This window comes from Paralichthys olivaceus, chromosome 1 (assembly GCF_024713975.1).
Source record: "Paralichthys olivaceus isolate ysfri-2021 chromosome 1, ASM2471397v2, whole genome shotgun sequence".
Taxonomy (NCBI): domain Eukaryota; kingdom Metazoa; phylum Chordata; class Actinopteri; order Pleuronectiformes; family Paralichthyidae; genus Paralichthys; species Paralichthys olivaceus.
The window spans coordinates 14,217,428-14,238,140 of record NC_091093.1 but is presented as its reverse complement, the minus strand read 5'-3'; the positions used below and the strand labels follow the sequence as shown (position 1 = coordinate 14,238,140).

The 20,713-nt window shown below is 39.3% G+C and overlaps 3 protein-coding genes across 4 annotated transcripts; 2 read left to right on the top strand and 1 right to left on the bottom strand.

Moving 5' to 3' along the window:
* Nucleotides 1-240: 240 nt before the first annotated feature.
* rab4a (RAB4a, member RAS oncogene family) lies at nucleotides 241-6,516 on the bottom strand. Of its 2 annotated transcripts, none has more exons than XM_020098971.2 (8): nucleotides 6,315-6,516; nucleotides 5,283-5,363; nucleotides 4,827-4,941; nucleotides 4,617-4,679; nucleotides 4,329-4,483; nucleotides 4,031-4,126; nucleotides 3,425-3,570; nucleotides 241-2,800 (listed from the first exon to the last, which is right to left on the bottom strand). In XM_020098971.2, exons 1-7 carry the CDS (start codon nucleotides 6,328-6,330, stop codon nucleotides 3,455-3,457), a joined length of 642 nt encoding a protein of 213 aa, XP_019954530.1. In that variant the 5' UTR covers nucleotides 6,331-6,516; the 3' UTR covers nucleotides 241-2,800; nucleotides 3,425-3,454. The 2 variants fall into 2 exon arrangements, with proteins under 2 accessions (XP_019954530.1, XP_019954531.1); XM_020098972.2 differs by having other exon boundaries at nucleotides 241-2,795.
* Nucleotides 6,517-6,690: 174 nt separating this feature from the next.
* phf10 (PHD finger protein 10) lies at nucleotides 6,691-16,818 on the top strand. The gene is made up of 12 exons (XM_020098932.2): nucleotides 6,691-6,860; nucleotides 7,585-7,694; nucleotides 7,949-8,079; nucleotides 8,313-8,396; nucleotides 8,713-8,837; nucleotides 8,943-9,092; nucleotides 9,210-9,319; nucleotides 9,454-9,598; nucleotides 9,887-10,030; nucleotides 14,141-14,249; nucleotides 14,682-14,870; nucleotides 15,619-16,818. The coding sequence occupies exons 1-12, from the start codon at nucleotides 6,789-6,791 to the stop codon at nucleotides 15,714-15,716; spliced, it is 1,467 nt and encodes a 488-aa protein (XP_019954491.1). The 5' UTR covers nucleotides 6,691-6,788; the 3' UTR covers nucleotides 15,717-16,818.
* A 558-nt stretch (nucleotides 16,819-17,376) lies between these two features.
* psmb1 (proteasome 20S subunit beta 1) lies at nucleotides 17,377-19,959 on the top strand. Its single transcript, XM_020098614.2, has 6 exons — nucleotides 17,377-17,600; nucleotides 17,972-18,079; nucleotides 18,341-18,422; nucleotides 18,865-18,994; nucleotides 19,188-19,294; nucleotides 19,439-19,959. Exons 1-6 carry the CDS (start codon nucleotides 17,500-17,502, stop codon nucleotides 19,622-19,624), a joined length of 714 nt encoding a protein of 237 aa, XP_019954173.1. The 5' UTR covers nucleotides 17,377-17,499; the 3' UTR covers nucleotides 19,625-19,959.
* The last annotated feature ends 754 nt before the right edge of the window (nucleotides 19,960-20,713 follow it).

The following is a 20,713-nucleotide window of genomic DNA, read 5'->3' as shown; positions in this document are numbered from 1 at the left end:
ATCTCTTTAAAGAACGTTAAGCATCAATAATGTAAGAGAGCATCTTCACAACCGTGGCTCACTGTACAAACTCATACATTAGCTATACATGATTTTTTTTGTGTTAATTTCCTAACTTTATCTGCCACTGTGTTCTGTATTCAGTCCATTAGAATTGAAAGAGTCTTTGAAAGCCTTTACAGCAGCCAAGTCTTTCCTGTTTTGGATCCAAGAATTCAAGAAGAACCTGCGTTTCAAAGATGCTTTGAAAGATGCTTTATTTATAGTCTTTTTTTATTTTAAAAACATATGCTTTTATCATACACAATAAATTAAAAATCCATGATATTCATAATGACAAGAGAAAAACGGACGTACATGAATTTAAACAAAGGACTTGATGACATAGACACAAGACGGCAACCTGCAGTGGAGCAGCCAAAACCACAATCAAACACTCCAGGATATTCTGAAATATACTTGTACTGTTTGAAGTCAACTACATTTAAAAGTAAAATACATTCTACATATAAAAGACAAAAACAACAAATATATGTAACGCTTGGATACAGTTATGCAAAAGACGCCTCTGTTTTTTTGTTGAGAGCTTTGTGTTAAAACTGTTTTTAAGTTTGAAATATGAGACATAAAGTATCTTTGGAGACAAATAATAGTCAAGCACACATAAATCCACACCCCTGCTAAAATCATTCAGTTAGTATTTCCTGACAGCTAGCAGCAACCTATCATGCATCCATGTAAACAGGCATTTTCTGTGTCATTGTAGCAGATCAGTCATTAGTCAAAAGAAGAAATGTTAAAACCGACACCAGGATCTGAAATGTCTCCGATACTGCCAAAAATGATGAGTCGGGAATCAGTGAGAGTAAAAATCTCTGAACAGTCTGATACCAGGTCTTTAAAGAGATTAATATCACCCAGATAAAACTGTAATTTTCTTTTCTCAGAAATAATGATTTCTTTACTGCCCCAAAACAACACTTACGCTTTGCTGCAACTAGGTTTTCCATTAGTGCAGCCAGAGAAAGCTAAAATGTCAGCAATTTGGCAGTAATACACACTGGAAAGTCCCACAAGTAAAATGTTGATATGTACCATATGCAAGACTTCAGTTTCAGGAAGTGTTCTACTTAAAAAAAACTCATTTATTATTATAAAGTGTGGCTGCACTTTAACAGCTATTTAAGAAAATAATTGTGTTGTAATCAGTGTTTCCTATTACTTATATAGACTTTAGTGGCCCACCATATTCTAATTTGTCCCACCACAGATTTATAATGACCCACAAAAAGTTTGACCCATCTCATAAAAACATCGGAGATCTCTAACTTGGAGTGTTTGTTGCTATTTGCAGCGCTATTCGCCTACATTTTTACATTCATTTCATTTGGTTTTTAAATGCGCTGGTATCAGATCTGTTCTCAGTATTGGATGATTCACAAAGTCCAGGTGGTGGAATCAGTATCGGGAATGAAAAATGGTATCAGAACATTTCTAGTCATAACCGGAATCCTTTGGTGTTACACTGTCATTTAACAGTTCAATATTAAATATGCTATTAAGAATTAATAGTGGACTTTTTTTTTTTGCAGTATAAATTATTTATATGAAATGAAATAGAAAACCAATCGCTCAGAACATTTCAGGTTGCATTTGTCTGTTTTCTGAATAATCTATGAGTTTGAAGTTAAAACTGATTTTTTTTTTTTTTTTACACATAAACATGTTTGTCCATAATGTAATCCAGGTCAACATGTCTCATTTACAAATAAACATAAATGCTGCAAACAGTCCTGTCCAAGTGTATACCCAGTGTAATGTGGAGTATCATGATAATAATACAGTGGTGCATAAACCCAATACTGGGTATGATATCTAACTTCATATACATATAATATCTCTTCATAATGAAATACTCTGATATTCTGTTTGAGAAAACATGCGTCAATCTCTATTTACAGAAAAACTGCACAGTGTGTAAGATGCTGCAGGGAGACAGGAGGAGAGAGGGGCAGAGAGAGGTAACAGAGAGCATCATGGGAAGTAACCAAAATAGCAAGAAAGGTAGGCATGGAGGGCATGAGGATAAGTAAACTGATGACATGTATTGTGTCCTCTGTTGCCAGTGGGAACTATAGTGGGAGAGAAAGTACAGAAGAAGGGAAGTGAAATGAGCATACAGGAAGTGCAAAATGTATGAATAAAGGTGGGCAGGACGTAGACAAGCTGCAGGACGTAGACAAGCTATCAGAGCAGTAGTTTGAATAGTTCAACTGTTTTTTTATGTGTTTTCTGAGGATTGTCGACAGTTCATGTGTTTGTGGTGAGTATGAAGCTAAAGCCAGGAGGTGCCAAGGGCTTTAAAGTTAATATTTTAAATACGTGCCCCTAAACACAAATAAAAGACATTTCCTTTACTATGAGATGACAACAGTGTGGTCCATTGGGAGGAAAGGAGGTGAGGGTGGATCAGTAGACAGTTAGGGGAGGGAGAAATATGTGAGTAGTTCACATACTGATTAGAGAGCTGGATGAGGGGTTTGGCCCAAAAGTGGAGCAGGTTGTGGGAGGTGATGGACTCTGGTTACCTTGGAGATGCTCAGAGGTCTTAAAGGGGCGTGGATCTCTTGCAGGTTCGGGCCATGATAACGAAGGTTCTGAATAATCTCAAAGGTCCGTACGAAGGTCAAAGGTCAGAGAGGAGTCACCAGCACCGCAACATGAACCCGGAACTTTATGGTTCCTCGTTGCTGTTCTTCGCCTGCTCTTCATGAACCTGTCTGAACCACACTAAACTACACTATAAACACACACACATTCATCACACGAACAGAGAAAAGAATGGGTTCCAGTTAATACCAGCTATTTCATGATGCTACGGTGCTACAGTCAGTCAGGAGAGTCAAACCGACAACAGGCTGGCGTCTACCACAGAACAATGATCCAAAGCAGACTTCAAAATCCACAAGCTGGAGCTGCTGGAACCGCCACCGCAGCCCCCTGATCTGTACATCAATGAAGAACTGTGGGTGGGTATCTGTCCTACTGTGTGTGCTCTAAAAATAGCTCTTGTGAAGGGATGTGCAGGAAGACTTCTAAATCAAGAATAGAAGTGCTTCAGCTATTTCTCCTTCCTTCATGCATACAAAATGTGTAAATCATAGTTTTAAGCAGTAATAATGGGGGAGAGAATAAGCAAAAATGAAACAACATAATGTACGTGAAGTCATCAGTTTTCTATGAGGATAAATCTGGTGATATTCTATATTTTTTACTGTCAAAAAATCACACAAGAAGACCAGGAGTGTAGACGACAAAGAGTGGCTGAGTGAAGCAGATTCACAGCAGTGAGAGCAATGAGCAGAATATCAAGTGTCATAAACTCGCATCATCTTATTACACACAGAAAGTCTGGCCACTTTACCTTGTGTGTGTATGTTACAGGGCAGGCCCACTAGCAGCCACACTCCTGGGTGCCCTGCGGCTGAGCACGACGAGGGGAGCGGAGCTGTCGTAACGCAGCATCGCCGTACTGGATACCTGAGCCCATCCTCTCTGGATCCAGCTCTCCTGGAAATAAGAGAAGAAATCAGCGGGAGACAGATGACCACCAGCTGGCCATTCATGTTGTGGTGAACATATATATAATAGTAAAAACACTTTTCTATTATACAGACAATGTATAATTTTCTATATTATTACAGACAATGTGTGTGTAAAAACAAAATACAGATGCGCTACATTTTCCCTCCACTAAATCCCTTTGTCACACTGTAGAACTGTGAACTGATCTGGTCTTCACTCTTTCACTCTCCTCCTGTGTTCAGATTTCTATTTATCTTGAGGTTTTCCAGCTCAGTGTCTGCTCAGGTTGTGACTTGTCAGTGTTGGAGATTTGCTTTGTTCAAAAAGGAAATGATCCAAAAACTGCTTCAGTGTCTGCAGTCATACATAAGCCCACCTTGTTGATCCTGTTAGGATAAGGAAGGATTCAGGGGTTGGGGTTATGGGTAAGGATCAGAAATCTTACCTGACTCAATCTTGTTGAGAATTTTCCGAGCGCACTGGACAAAAGCCTCTTCAACGTTCTCCCCTGTTAGAGCACTGGTCTCCAGGAACATCAGCTCTGACGCACGACACACAGAGATACAGTATTTTAATCATTTGCCATTTCAGCAATACAGCAATTTTAATAAATTCAATCAAACTGAATTTCACACACTCATAGATATCAGTTCACTAAATGTGCCTGATTCTTGGGATCCATGAATTATTCCCTGGGAAAACCACTGAAACGGAACCATTTGATCTCAAACTGTTGGTCCTACCGTTCTCCTGAGCAAAACGCGACGCCTCCAGGAACGTGACCTCTCTGTCAGAGTCCAGGTCTTTCTTGTTCCCACACAGGATGATGACAATGTTCTGACTCGCAAGCATCCTGGCATCGCTCAGCCATGTGGTCAGAGCATTGTACGTCTCTCGACTTCAGTGGAGACAGAGACAGAAAGAAGACGCACAGGTTACATTTGAGAAAGGAAATCTGAGAAGATTAAAAAGAAATAACAAGGGACCAGATACTGAGGTGATCTGAAATCATGTGTGAATCATTGTTTTACCTGGTGATATCATAGACCAACAGGGCTCCTGCTGCTCCTCTGTAGTAACTCCTGGTTACAGACCTTACACACACACAGAGGTACAGTCACAGTCAAGACAGATAATATGTGATGTCTTACTTTCATCTGAAGTCCTTCCATTGGATTAAGTGTTTCCCAAATATTAGAGCTGGACATTGAACCTGAACATATATTTGACATTTCTCCTACCTGAACCTTTCTTGTCCTGCAGTATCCCAAATCTGCAGTTTGACCGTTTTATTGACCACGCTGATGATCTTTGAGCCAAACTCCACTCCGATTGTGTGGTTGGATTCATCTTTAACTGGAAAACAAAATAAACGTGGATTCTTGTCATTATTAACAAATAACTGCAATGGAATGTTTAGTGATGTGAATAAAATGAGTACTGAATATTACAATAGATATACTTGTTTAATTTGGTGAGTTTTATGTCATGTGTAGAGCCTGTATGTTCACATTTTACATAAAAATATATGTTTACTATCTTTCCTTTTTATTTACAGTGAAGTTTATTATCAAACTGGAATTAGAAAATGTTAACTCCCTAATATCATTATCAAGCTAGTTCTATAGGACAACACTTATATTAGAAATCAGAGAAACAGTGAATAGTGAGTAATGTCTTGAATCTTTCTAACTTACATCTCTTCTCAATGAACTGGTGCAGCAGACAGGATTTGCCTGTTCCAGCATTTCCAATCACCAGGAACTTAAACAGGAAATCTGAGGAGGGAGCAGAGAGACAATGATAGATATACACAAAAAATAAAAACGTATGTGAATATGAATATGAATATGCTAATAATTGTGATCATGAGCTAATATAAACATACCTCAGTCTGAGGGATGGAGGAATGTGAATTTACCCACAATACACACATTTAACACATATGTGTGGATGGTGGTGGGACTGTGTAGTAGCATCCCTGCTGTTGATCAAACTAACCCTCGCTCTAATGTAATTAAACCAGTTCACCAACCCCACACAAAACATGTCTATCTATTTAATATCTCCCTCTACATTCTTTGACAATATGTAGTTTACACTCTGTGATAATATGAAGTTTACACAGTGATAATCTGTAGTTTACTCTGTGATAACATGAAGTTTACACTATGGTAATAAGTAGTTTACACTATGGTAATAAATAGTTTACACTCTATGATGTATGTGGTTAATGTAGTTTATACTCTATGATATATGTAGTTTATGTAGTTTATACTCTATGATATATGTAGTTTACACTGTGGTAAAAAGTAGTCTACTCTGTTATAATATGTAGTTTACATTCTATGATATATGTAATTTATGTAGTTAACACTTTGTGATATTTGTAGTTTACAGGATACGCAGCTCAGTCACATTAGTCACAGCAGCTCCATCTTCCTCTGGGGCCAGTTTCCTGCTCATCCCGTTAACCTCCGCAGGAATTCATAACCTTCTAAAGTCGATTCATTTACTCTGCACCGCTGCTGTAAACTCTACTGAACCTCCGGAGTCCATGTTATCGCACTGACACGACATTTAAAGGCCACGAGCCTCCAGCAGCAGCTCCGTTAGCCTGATCTCTGTTTACGCTGAGAAAAACCCTCTCGACACACCTGCCTCCTTCTCATCTGTGGCTAACAGCGGGATGCTAACGGTGGTTAGCCCGGGAGAAACGGAGCTCTTACCGTAAGACTCCGACATCGCCCCGGTGTCGGTTTGACGGTAAAGAGGAGGAATGGAGGAATAGAAGTTGACAGATGGTTCGCTAGCTAAGTAAATAAAATACTCTCGGTTGTTGGTTTCCGCGGATTCAGGCAGATTTTGCCCCTCCGACTTCCCGTACGTGCTTTGCCGTTTCAAAATAAAAGCCCGAACATTGTAATGTCTCTAAACTGCCGCTGTTGAACCAGCGAACCAACGAAGTTCGTCCGATAATCGAGACAATAGTTGTTTTAAGATCACATTGAAATGAGCAGATCACATATTTATTATATTTAGAATAAACATGTATCAACTAGACAATTCCAACCTACACTCCGGTCCACAAGATGGCGCCTGTGTCGCGAAACGTTTGCTAACAGCCACTCATCTTCACAAGAAGAAGTGAATGAAGAAACGACTGTGGAGCTAGCTTATTAGCAGCCTGTATATAACTAAATATGGCTGCTGTGCTCCCCGTCAGGCCGCCCTGCGACAGCAACCCCGCAACTCCTGGAGCACAATCCATAAAGGTGACGTTTATTCTCCATAAACACCCGAACCACACACAGCTGTGTTCCCGGAGCTATGCGTGCTAACTGGCTAACAGCGGCCATGATTGACAAACGTTAGCACTGTTAGCATCTCTCCTTTGTTTTCAGTGAACGGACACTGTTTACTGGGATGGTTCATCTTTTACTATTGATTTATAAACCGAAACTCGTGTTCCGTTTGAAACGTTCACGTCAGGAATAGCAGCAGGTTTTATGAGTAGTTTGACTGACTGTGTCCATTCCTCCTGTCCATCACTACTTTGACAACTGTGCAACATTTACTCATGTTTGTTGTGGTTGGAAAAAAACGTGTAATTCATGTTTTTCAATCAATCACAGATGCTGAATAAATAAGTTACTTCCAACCACACCATCCTATCAACAATATGCTAAAAGAGGCCAGTTTATAGACTGGACCTGAACCTCCAAAACCAAATCCTTCAGGGTCCATTTGAACACATGAATCTAGAATAAATGATTGATAAATATGTTTTCTGCTATCTCTCTGTAGAGGAAGATGACCTTGAAGGTACAGAATCTAGACATTGTGTCCTGAACCCCTCTGGTTAAATAAACGAAGCAGAGATGTCAGAAAGTGCTAAAATATAAATGACAGTGAAGCTTCAACCTGTGATTCCTGAGACTTCTATCCCTCTTCATTGACTTTTATAAGTTAATATCTTATTTTTATTTTCATCTGCAGGAAGATGTAACGGAAGAGGAGTCCAATGATGGAAGCCAGCCTCCCAAAAGACGGAGGATGGGTTCAGGGGACAGCTCCAGAAGCTGTGACACCTCCAGCCAAGACCTCGGGTAGGTTTGCTCGGATCTTGGCAAGAATCATCAAATTGGAGTGCTATTGCTTGAAATGTTGTCCAGCATTTTTCTAACTGGTTAATTACTTAATGGTTTACAAGGTTTTATATTTCCGATCATGCACTACTGTTTAAAATTGTAGTTTTAAGTTTTTGGGTGTATTTTTTAATACATACATACATACATATATTGATAAAACAAACTTGTACTTGGTTTTAAATAAGATCTTTTTCTCCCACCTTTCCTTCCAGCCCAACATATTTCCCAGCAGAGAATCTGACAGAGTACAAGTGGCCGGCAGATGACATGGGAGAGTATTACATGCTGCAGGAGCAGGTCAGCGAGTATCTGGGAGTTACCTCATTCAAGAGAAAGTATCCTGGTAAGAATTGTCAATAAAAAGTTAAAATAATAACTTTTAATTGGATTATTTGCTGATCCAAAACTATCAAGGGATCAGTTTATGTGATTACTATAAATTATGATATGAGTGTAAAATCGCAGGCACTGTGAGCAGGAAGACCAGTTATATTATTAATAGCGATGCCAGTCTGTGGTCACATTTCGTCTACTGTCATACTGTTGTAATGATACTGTTCTTTTATCCCTGTGCAGATATGGAGAGGAGAGACTTGTCCCACAAAGAGAAGCTTTACCTGCGTGAACAGAATGTGATCACTGAAACACAGTGTACTCTGGGTAGGAATCAAACTTCAAGACTGTGGTGAAAGTGTAAAAAAATACTCATTACATCTAGTACAATTCACTCGGACTCATTGATTAATTTGATTACATTTTGAAGGTCGAGGTCACAGTGTGGCCTCAAAAACATGTTTTTGGCCTCTTGAATGTGATATCTCAAGAGTGCTTGAGTGAATTTCTTCAAATTTTGATCCGTTGTCACTCAGACTCAAAGTGATTACGTTTCAGTGGTCAAAAGTCACAGAGACTTTATATGAATATGGAAAAAAATGATGAAAAATGTACACAAAAACGGCACTTTTGTTTTTTCCAGGTCTGACAGCTCTGCGGAGTGACGAGGTGATAGATCTGATGATAAAGGAGTATCCAGCCAAACACGGAGAGTATTCAGTCATACTACAGGAGAGAGAGCGGCAAAGAATAGCTAAAGAGTACTCTGTAAGTACACAAACAACTGAAATATTGTGGAAGCACACTTTTTTATTAAAGCATTTAAAAAAGGAAACCACATACTGTAAGTATCCATCTGTTGTCTTTTTATAGCAAATGCAGCAGCAGAATCCTCAGAAGGTGGAGGCCAGTAAGGTTCCTGAGTACATAAAGAAGGCAGCAAAAAAAGCTGCAGAGTTTAACAGTAACTTCAACAGGGAGCGTATGGAAGAGAGGAGAGCCTACTTTGACCTCCAGACACATGTAAGTCCCACCAGGGATATGGATGACATGTGATTTTGCAGGGGTTTGTTAAAGAGCCATCGATGCAGAATCTGCTGTTTTTACATGAGATTCATTGTGTCTAATGTGTTCACTCAGATCATCCAGGTGCCTCAAGGAAGGTTTAAGGTGCTGGCTCCAGAGCTGACCAGGACGGGGCCTTACCCTGTGGCTCTTATACCAGGACAGTTCCAAGACTACTACAAAAGGTAATTTACACATTTAAATGAATGCTTTTGCCGACAATAGGCCACTTTTGTATTTAAGGTAACCACCGTGAAAAATGCTGCTATGGCTTTGCTTAATGTTCTTCCCTGATTCATAATTATGTTTTGCATTACAGGTATTCTCCGAATGAGCTGCGATATCTGCCACTGAACACAGCTCTGTTTGAACCTCCACTGGATCCAGACCTCCCTGCACTGGACTCAGAGCCGGACTCAGACGACGCAGAGGATGGCAAAGATGAGAAAAAGAAGAACTCATCTGTGAGACATTAGCTACTGTCATTTACCTCAACTAAAGTTACCTCCGCCAAGGAGCTTATGTTTTCGCAAGTGTTAGTTAGTTAGTTAGTTAGCTAGCAGGATTAAGCAAAAACTTGGTGGAAGGATGTGGTATGGGTCAGGGAAGAACACATTCAAATTTGGATCCGGGGTCAAGAATGTGCTCTACTGAGGACTGATGTTTTTGACAATTTCACATTGGAATTATCATCATCATGGTAGTGTACATGAGTTTTTAACCCCTTCTCCCTCTCTTCTGCTCCTCTACAGGACAGTTCTTCAGGCAACACATCAGACGTGGAGAGCCAGGAGGGAGGAGGACACAAGTCCAAGGCCAAAGACAGGACATCCACCCCAGGCAAAGACGGCAGCCTGCGCCACTCAGCCTCCCACAAAACCACCCCAGGGTACAAGGTAGAGGACAAAACCACCTGAACTCTTCTCCAACAACAGCAGCAGCACTTTTCTACCCCCTCCTCCTCTTTCTACTACTACCACCACTCCCTTACTCCATCCATCCCGCCACCCCTCCCTAGCTTTCTTCACTTTGTTCTCTGACTTCCACAGTTTGTCAGCATTTCAGCTGAGACAACCTGGTTCACACACACACACACACACACACACACACACACACACACACACACACACACACACACACACACACACACACACACACACACACACACACACACACACACACACACACACACACACACACACACATACAGACACACACCGGGGGTCCTGTCTTCAGTTTTTTGTTTTTATGATTGCCACTCGGTGTTTTTTCCCTCTTCGTACCAGACTGTGAGCAATAAGAACATTTTAAAGGAACATTTCACATGTTTCTTCTTCACTGCACTTTCACTTTTTGGGTTTTTCAGCGAAGACAAATTTGAACTTTAAAAGTTTTTCCTTTTTAAGTGTCTTCAATATACCTCTTGTCTGTCCTCACTTGTCAAAAAAGATACTTCCAAGACAAGTAAGTGGATGTTTTGGCTGCTAGTTTTTCTTTTTGATTTTTGAAAAGTCTTTTTGTTACTCTGATATAAAAAAAATATTAACCACATACATTTTGTGGTTGCTTTTAAAGTAGTTGATGTTAACACTAGAGTTTTGACATTTATAGAGTGTAGAATGCTCCTAACCTTAATGTTAAAAGTGTGTATTGGTATAATAATATACTGTTTATACACCATATGTTGTACTGTTAATCTTTTATTAAGCATCAGACAGTTGTTTGACATGGGTGTTAACTGTCCTTGAGAGATGAGGACTTACTGACCGTGTTCACACTGTTGCTGAGCTGAGCTAGAAGTAGTCTGCATGCTATCTGTCTGGATCTGGACTCCACTGGACAAGCCCCCCATTAGTGTTTAACACCCAGTCATGACATATCGTTGGTAGCAGTCATTTTAAATGAATATCTTGAATGTTATATTAATTTTCTTGAAATTTAAGGCACTATAGATAGGCAAATAGTATTATATGAGTCTACAACTCACTTCCTGCAGCCCATTGTGCTGTGCACTTTGTTTTATGTTTATTTTTACAATTCTCAAACTTGGAGAAGGGAATTTCCAACACCTAGAATGTGCTGGAATATCACCATATATATTTTATTAAGAATAATAGTTCATTACAAAGTGTCCAGATGAGTTTGGCTCAGTTATGTGGTGTGGGCATGGTCCTTTTTCTAGTGTCTGTTTATCAGTTTTATTGTGCTTGAGTTTGATTTAACTTGACTTTGACTTAAACTTTATTTATCTGATCATTTTGCTCATGCCTTTAAGCAGAGAGACCACGTGTGGTTGCATGATAAAGGCCAGAAATAACAAGAATTAGTCACATAATATCTTTGTTCTTTCTCAGTGAGTATAACGGGACCTAAGGAAGTAATAACTTGAAGGTCAATTTGAAAAATGCAATATACACGATTGTCAGGTATGAATAATAATTCAGTTAAACATAGATAAATGCTAGTAGAGTTGGAATGTGCCAGGCCCCCTTCAGCTGTAGATTTTTCAGATATTTTCCCAGTAGATGAAAGATCAACTGATTTCAAATGACTTCTATGTCTCCACAAACACTACATATGATAGAAAAGCCTGCGGTCATTGATGCTGATTAACGTTACTTCGCTCTGGTCTGGCTCCATTATCATTACGTGCAGTGGTTCATTGGTGAAAAACTCTACAAGGCTTTTGAGTAGTGTGGTGTTTCACAGACAGTTAATGAATAAAAAAAACTTAAAATCAACAAATTAGATTGACTGGTTGCCTCTTCAGCAGTGTTTTTCTCTAATGTCATACATGTTGCATGTTACATATATAATAAATCTATGTTGCACCATTAACACAACATGTTAATGATTTGAGTTGCTATTAAAGCTGCGACTGTGGCCTGTGGAGTGTAGCTTATCCATATTTACTGTGGCACAGTTTCATACAGTAATATGCCATTAATCAAGTTACTGCAGCAGATTTTATTGACTGTCAGTGTTTGAGCCATTGACTCCATGAGTCCTACAAGAATATGTGAAGGAGGAGTTCGGAAATTATTTTTGAAATTTCGTTTGTCAGATTTATCATATTCGAGGACCATGACTACATTCACAAGTTGTGAGGCTGAGCAGAGATCAGTTTCAGTAGACACAGGCCTGTAGAAGTTGTATGGAGGAGCTAACACGTTAACGTTTCACTTAATTTTTAGAAATCCCTTGACAGCATTAAATTGCATTGGATCCATCTGTGGCTGAGATCAGTGTGTGATCCGCCCGCAGATTCCTACTTCATCTGCTTCGCTGGTTAAAACTATACATCGTGGGTTTTCCTTCATGTGTCTATATACAGTATGTGTTTCTTGTCCAAATTTAGTTAAAGGGATAGTTCACCTAAAAATAAACATCACTCATTATCTACTCACCACTATGCCGATGGAGGGGTGGGAGAAGTTGTTTTATTTTGTTTGCAATGGCTGCAACCACAGAGATTCCAAAAGTGTTTTTTGGACTTCACTTGAAACACTTCACTCACCCCTCCATCGGCGTAAAGGTGGGTAGATAATGAGTGAATTTAAATTTTTCGGTGAACTATCCCTTTAATGTAGAGTAAAACCTATTTAAACTAGCTGGACTCAGCCTCATGAATTGCTCATTTGGATGTTTCCTCTAAAGACTCAGACTGTACAAACTGTTTGACAGGCGTAAAGCAGACTTAAGTGTTGACTTGTCTCTGCTAGTAAATGTTTAATTTGCCCACAAACACATAGTTAAAAATGCGTAGATTTCAGTAACAGCCAGACCAAATCTATAAACAACTATGCTTTTAGGGAGAATTAGCGGTGGAGAATACATATAAATAAATACAATGATATGTATAAAATTCCTCATGAGCAGTTCAGCGGTGTGTATCCAGCTTTTCCTTTTTCTTCCTTTTCCTGCTGCTGTCTTTTCTCTGTTTAGTTCTTCACTTTGTTTCTTGGATTTCATCATAATTAACTTTGTCCTGTATTGACCCATAGTTTTGTTCTTTTGGCTGTTTGTTTGTGATCAGGGGGTATTTTAATGATGGATGTCTCACCATCTCCTGAGGTGTTAGAAGTAACTAGAAACGATGCAGGCTACAACACATGATTTACCCCTGAATAACATGAAAACAAAGTATATTTTGTTTAATGAGTTCAGATTTGGTCTATATTGTAATGTCTCCTGATAATAATAATAATAATAATATGCCACATTCTTATTTTGATGTTTTTCATGCTCTTCAAGTTTTAATAAACTGAGGAACACAGAATACACACATTTTGTTGACTTAAAATTCTTCCTCCTCAGTCTTTACTGTTGTGCAGTTAAAATTGTTCAAATGATCTATTCATATTTTGAGCATTTGAGCTAAGATTTCTTTGGCTTCCTATAAAATCATTTAATTAGGGTGTCACACAGGTGAATTATGAAGTGTTGGAAAATGTAAGTATCCCATAGCCTCCTCACATTTCTACTCTGGTTCTTGCATTCCTCTCCTCTGTTCAACTCCTCAAACTCTTTCAATGTCATAATTGTACAGCGCAGGTGAAGGAGGGAAATAAAGTTGGCAAACTCATAGAGGAGGCAGAAGTGGTGCTTGTGTTTGACAACATATTGATTCAACATACAGATATTACTTAATTAGCATTTGAACATTTGTATGTGATCCTGTTTTTCTTGAAAACAATAGCACTGCAGGATTCTCCATGCCACCACTTGACCACAGTTAAAATAAATCCTCCTCAGATTTTAGATGCCACAAGATTGCAAGAAGGTCTGAGATCTGTTTTAATCTGTCGGTACAATGTTACCAGTCTTAGTTGGAAGGCACTTATGATTAAGTTTCTGTATAAAGTGTATAAATCAAGATAAAGCCATTACAAAGTGGTCCTTCTGTTTTTTCCAAGATATTTACCATTTGTTGAACCACATTATTGTCCATGACTACAGGATACACATGTATGATTGGTTTTTATAGCATTATTCTGCCCTTGCAGCCTAAGGTCATTCCCAATGCTATATGTGGCATTTGCCAGAAGGGTAAAGAGGCCAACAAGAGAGGCAAACCAGAGGCTCTCATTCACTGCTCCCAATGTGATAACAGTGGTAAGTCCACACACTTGTTCCCTGTATTTTTGTTGTGTTGTTATTTTTGGTAATTCTGTAAAATGTGTTCAACAACATTAGAATGAATTAACTGTGTTTAGGCCGTTTGGGCCATTCATGTTTAGAATCACAGGCCGTGTATAAGAATGCTTTTATTTATACAGTTAGACAGTAAAGTCTGTGAAATTTCAGCTAATTAAAAATGACTGATATTGAGCTCTTCTCCAGCAACATGGTGGTGTATTCATGTGTGTGTATGTGGATGGGTGGACCTGTTCACATGTTTGTTTTTGTGTCTTTGTTTTTGTTTCCCTGTGTGTGTCTGTGCATGTGTTGTGTTTTTTTATGTATGTCCTTGGTCATGTGCCTGTTCCCGGGTCTGTGCATGCATGTTTGCTTCTGTGCATGTGTGTCTGTGTCCATACACTTTAGGCCACCCGTCCTGCCTGGACATGAGCATGGAGCTGGTTGGTGTGATCCAGACGTACCGTTGGCAGTGTATGGAGTGTAAGACCTGCACAGTGTGCCAGCAGCCCCACCACGAGGACGAGATGATGTTCTGTGACAAATGTGATCGAGGTTACCACACGTTCTGCGTGGGCATGGACTCCATACCCACTGGTGAGTGGAAGCACATACATACTAGTAAGGTGTGTGCAGGGGAGGCTTGGTGGGAAGACAGATGCACAACCGCTTATATGACTTGCATTACTATACAGTCCTGATTGACTTCCCACTTGACTGGACAACAAATACAACAAATCAAATTTCAGGCGTAAACTCTGTAAAATATTTCCCTTTTCATATGAAGAACAATGTTGTGTAGTCAGAAGTGTTAACAACAACAGGAGTGTGACCAGAGCATCAGGTGAGGGGTGGCGGCTGGGCAGAGCATGCTGGAAGCAGGACATAACCTTTAAATTGTGCTATGGAGTCGTCTTTTCAAGACAACAGCATTGTTGGTGTGTCATCCTGAGATATTTCTTTTCTTTATGTTTGTTTTTTTCAGTTTTGCATCCGTCATTACATAGAAACGTCCTCAACACACCCACTCACTCCTTGTGAATTTTCCAGATTATCTCCTGCTGTATTCTCACATGGGCCTACTCAGCCATTCTACGAACATTTTACAAGGGGGCTGGCAGGAAAAACTCCAGAGAGTGTCCAGAGCAAATGACTGAAACATTTGCGTTGTCACATACAGCCCCTCTGGATAGTTTTAGGAGAATGTTGGCATTCAGTGCATGTCTGAAAGCAGCACAAGAGAGAGAGGAAAACGGACTTGTACCCGTGTTATTAATTGAGTTACTTGTTTTTGTATTTCTTGTTTGATTTCATAGTTATTGATTCAGTCTCTCTGTGTCCTCAGGGCTTTGGGTTTGTGAAGTGTGCGGCAAAGATTTCACCACACCCAAGAAGAAGGGAGGAGCCAAAACACCTAAGAAGTCAAAGTCATCTCGAAAATGATCAACAGCATCTTGACCCACAAAATCTTGACCAAATTCAACACCATCGAACTGTCGTTATTTCAGTCATTTACAGAGGACGGAACATTTTAAAAGACCAAATCATTATCGTTAATCGCAAACACTGGGAGAATTATGATCCAGAATTTAACGAAACTGTATCTCCTGTCAAATACCAACAATCAAACATGAGATCCTCACCTGCTGTTACTCTTTACTGTGAGGTTCTTTAAAACAGAGCATGAAGCTAGAAAAGAAACGTATTATTTTCTGTGAATACTTTGATAAAACTTGAATTCTTATTTCCCATCTTCAAGACAAGAAATGTTTGTTATTATAGCTCTAAAAACCCAGATTAGGCATTGAAATAGCATTAATTTAGCATAGCAGGTCTGTTCTGAAATGTTAGAGACTGACTGAACCTCAGACATTTATCATCCAGATGTTCTGCACCAAATCCTGTTAACTACTAACCACTAACAGCATCAATGTGTCCTTCATTAAACCAATGAATCATGTAGTTTCTTAACATTCCTGCAGAAACAAACTCATGGGAAACTGTTTCAGTTGAGCAAATGGTGATTTTGATTCTGTACTACTGAAACAATCATGGTTATCAAGAAATTGCTGAGCAATACATTTTGTTTGTTGTTTTTTTTGTCTCATAAACTTGAATTTAATGAGGCAGGCCAGTAAAGAGCAGTTCTTTTTAAACACTGTCTTGTCTTACATATAATGACATGGTGCTTGTGAGGTGTTGTAATGAAATGTAACGGACACTGGCTGTGTGACCTCATGGCTGCAGCAGTTTTCAGGTATTTATGTGTGAGTTTTGTTTATCTGAACAAAATATCTCAACCCTTTACTGTTGATAATGTAACCACTCATTTTGATAATACAGTCACGATAGAACTGGCATCTAGCAATTACAGTCATTCAACTGATGTTTTTGCATTCACCTTAAAATAAGTATTTTTTTATCATGTTTATCTTTTTTTGTGGTATCCTGCAATGAGCAGGTTGTTTGAGGAATATTTGTTGCTAATATTGTCATTGTCACTGAATTCAGAAGTGTTTTTTCAATAAAAGCAACTTTAAAGAAAGAGTTATTAACCTGTGAATTATTAAGTAGAAATGTTGTCATTTAACTTGATTGGTGTATATATATGCAATTTTTATGTTTTAAAATAATTAGAGAGCAATGGTGTTAACTGTGTCTTGGCCATTGTTCGGACTGCAAGTGTAAGAGTTGTTGAGATGAGCAGACTTTACCATATGTAAAGTGTTTCTGTTTGAAATAACATAAATGTGACTTCATAAACCTTCAAATAAGAGTTAAATGAGGAAACTCTAATGCAGGAAGGAGTTTATACATAATGAACTTCAACCAGAAGAACACAACTCCAGTGTTTCTTTAGGGTATACAGTATGTGTTTGGAAGCATATATCTAATATTTTTGATGTTACCCAATACAACCTCCAGTATAGAGAATTCTGGAGGGTATTAGACGGGCTGATCGCCTGGTCTGGCTCACACTTCACCACTGTAGAGATGTATGTTCATTTTTATCATGGTTATTATTATATTATATTGCGGATGATCACATTCTGGCACGCCTGCCTTACCTGCTGTACATTAAAACCTCCTATGGGGGCGCTCTAGCACAGAGTCTGGCTGAATAGGCTGGTTAGCGCACAGTAAAAGAAGAGGCTGCCATATCGCAGTGATACAGCGACTTTAGCAGATTCAAGTGTGAGAGCGGAGCTGTGTTCCTGTGACCAAGATGCTTTCAGCGCAGACGTTTGAGAACCCGGGCAAAATGAAGGAGTATCACTACACGGGTCCCGTAGAGCAGCGCTTCTCCCCGTATTCTTTCAACGGAGGGTGAGTCTAATCTTCCCACTGCTAGCTGTCTGCTAGCTAACGTGTACGTCCAACCGCACTGTGCTAACGAGCTAGCCAGCTTAGCAAACGGAAACAAACAAAGGTAAACTAAATGAATACTGAGCGAACAGAGCTGCGTTCTCTTGTGCACGATGTTGTGTTTCTATTCATCTTGATGAACAGTTTGATATTAGAGATTACATGTTCTTATGGTGAAATATATTTCGACTAGTATCGCAGTTTCAGTTTCGAATCTATAGATTTAGCATTCGTTGGAAAGTGCCACAGACAGCAGAGGATTCCTTGTGTTGTGAGGTGTTTTATGAGATGAGTAAATTAATCCGTGTCGTGTTTTCTTTTTCCATTTTCAGAACTGTGCTGGCTGTAGCCGGGGAGGACTTCGCCATCGTAGCCTCAGACACTCGGCTGAGTGAAGGCTACTCCATCCACAGTCGGGACTCACCAAAATGCTACAAGCTGTAAGTGTCAGCGTCTCCTCCCTGTACTGTCATTGAAAGGAGTCAACAATAATGAAACACCTTTAATTAGTAAATAACGTCTCTAATTGATCTGTACTGGCTCCTTCTTAATTTGTTAAAGTCACTGCAGCTCCTGCACTGTTAGATGGGAAGTGTAGTTTTCCGGTGCCTGGTGATGCTTCTCTGATGATGAACTAACTCAACGTTGCTTCATGAGTTGCTGCTCTGACTTTGTTTGATTGTGGGTTTCTCACCTTACAGCACAGACACAACTGTCATCGGCTGTAGCGGTTTCCATGGAGACTGCCTGACTCTGACCAAAATCATTGATGCCAGACTAAAGGTGAGCTGATGATGGATGGGGTTTCACTCTCTTTATTCTGATTCTTAAAAGATATTTAACTCTATTGTCTCTGCTAACTGTCCTGCCCCAGCTTGTACACCAGCACTGTGATGATCAGAATGCTGTTTACACGAGGCTGATAGTCCTATTTGTCCTGTTGTTTCTTAAATGATGGACATTAATACTTTTCCCATTTGAATTCTTATAAAATTTACTACAAGAAACATTTGGAAAGACTGCGATAATTTTGGATATTTGTTCTGCAGGGTAGTTATTCATTGAACATGCACCTCATACTAGTCCCAAACAAAATCAATGAATCAATAAGGACTTCATCTTGGTTTTTTATTTCTCTTTAAATTGCTGAATTATATTCTGCACTCTACAAGGAGACAGAGTTTGCTTAATTGTCACTAACATCTGAACCAATGTTTTCTCTCAGACGTACAAACACTCAAACAATAAGACAATGACCTCCGGAGCCATCGCAGCAATGTTGTCTACCATCCTGTATGGCAGGAGGTTCTTCCCCTACTACGTGTACAACATCATTGGAGGACTGGATGAGGAGGGTAGGTGTTTAAATACATCAGCCAGTAAGATGCAAAAAGTTTCGATTTATTGATACTTGATTCTAATATTTTGTGTCATTGTATCACACATTTAGGTTGAATTAACTCTGTGTCTAAATTGGACACTGCAAAGCTTTCACTGCGTCCTTGTAGCAACTGTTTTTATTTGTAACATTTGATATCCGTAACGTAGGTAAGGGAGCAGTGTATAGTTTTGATCCAGTGGGCTCTTATCAGAGAGACACCTACAAGGCTGGAGGATCAGCAAGTGCCATGCTACAGCCGCTGCTTGACAACCAGGTAGATAAAATACACATATTTCTCATAATCTCAAGCTTTCTGCCATTAGATATACAGACAATCAAGTGTGCAGTGCTCTGAAGTTTCCTTATTGTGGATGAAGTACATTCATGTCTCATTCTCTCCAACACGATCTTCCCCTAGATTGGTTTTAAGAACATGGAAGGTGTGCAGCATGTCCCTCTGACTCAGGACAAGGCAGTGCAGCTGGTCAAAGATGTCTTCATCTCGGCTGCAGAGAGAGACGTCTACACCGGAGACGCCCTTCGGATCTGCATTGTCACCAAGGAGGGCATTAATGAGCAGACAATACCTCTGAGGAAAGATTGAGGAGTAAAAATGAGTTTTCCATTTCTCTGCTTTCTTCTTCAGTCTGTTCTTTCCACATTCAGCCTGTTGGTTTGGCCTCTTTTAGATCATGTTTCTTCAAACATGAGTTTTGATTCAGAAGTTGCTTCAAGTGGTCTCTTATGTTAGGCTTTATGACATCCTTGCTTTTATTGGCTCGGTAACATGACTTTAGATCAGCACTCCTGTTCTGAGAAGCAAGTTCTTCACCCACCGTTCCCTTGATTCTGCCTCTGTCTGGATTTTTCCTTATGTTTTGGAAAGACACATACTCTGCTAATCTTTTTACATTCTTAATAAATGTAAAGAATTGAAAAGTCTGCTGCTGTTTTTACTGTCATTTACACTCTTTATAAGCCAAAAGATAATGGGGGAAAAAATCACTGCCAACAGCAGAAAAGGCAAATAAGTGTTTTAAATTTAGGACAAGGTGGCAGATACCAGTACTAATATATTTAAAAAAAAGCAGAAGAGAAGTGTTGAATACTTTTTGTGATCTGTAGTATTCCTGCTTCTATTTGCGGTACTTTACTTTTCATGGTCTTAACCTATGAAGTATAGATTGGCATGTCTTACATAGTATTTAAAGCAGAACAAAATTCTTGGTCAACAGATCTGATGAGTCCTTTAATATTTCAACTTTGACTTGTTTATCAGATTTTTTTACTCCCACAATTTACTCTGAGGATTAAGACAAAACATTTTTGCAACACTCCAGATCACAGAGAAGGTTGGACAAGACTTCTTCACGTGTGTAGTTTTGGAAACAACCCAAGTCCTGGTAATGGTTCAATGTCATCTCTTATTCCTATGAAGACAACTGTCGGTAGTGTCCTTTCTCAAATTGTAAACTGAATTTAAAAAATTGAAGAGCAAAGAACGTTAAAATTATGTAATAAACTTGATTTAAATTCAACATGAGAACTGAGTGGACTTGCACAGATGTTTGGATACAGAACTAAGACATCTGATAAAAGGGAGATGGAAGTGAGAGTTTTGTGAACTGAACACTCAGGGAGCCTTGTTGTGGACAGGTCATGGGTGAATTAGACCAATGAAAAATTCCATGGG

Coding starts and splice junctions, on each gene's coding strand:
- psmb1 (XM_020098614.2), top strand. CDS start 17,500: ATGCTTTCAGCGCAGACGTTTGAGAACCCGGGCAAAATGAAGGAGTAT. Junction 18,080..18,340: donor TCACCAAAATGCTACAAGCT/GTAAGTGTCAGC, acceptor CTCACCTTACAG/CACAGACACAACTGTCATCG. Junction 18,995..19,187: donor TGGAGGACTGGATGAGGAGG/GTAGGTGTTTAA, acceptor TCCGTAACGTAG/GTAAGGGAGCAGTGTATAGT.
- rab4a (XM_020098971.2), bottom strand. Junction 4,484..4,616: donor TTGGTCTATGATATCACCAG/GTAAAACAATGA, acceptor TCTCCACTGAAG/TCGAGAGACGTACAATGCTC. Junction 3,571..4,030: donor TCTCAACAAGATTGAGTCAG/GTAAGATTTCTG, acceptor TCTTATTTCCAG/GAGAGCTGGATCCAGAGAGG.
- phf10 (XM_020098932.2), top strand. CDS start 6,789: ATGGCTGCTGTGCTCCCCGTCAGGCCGCCCTGCGACAGCAACCCCGCA. Junction 7,695..7,948: donor ACCTCCAGCCAAGACCTCGG/GTAGGTTTGCTC, acceptor CTTTCCTTCCAG/CCCAACATATTTCCCAGCAG. Junction 8,838..8,942: donor GAATAGCTAAAGAGTACTCT/GTAAGTACACAA, acceptor GTCTTTTTATAG/CAAATGCAGCAGCAGAATCC.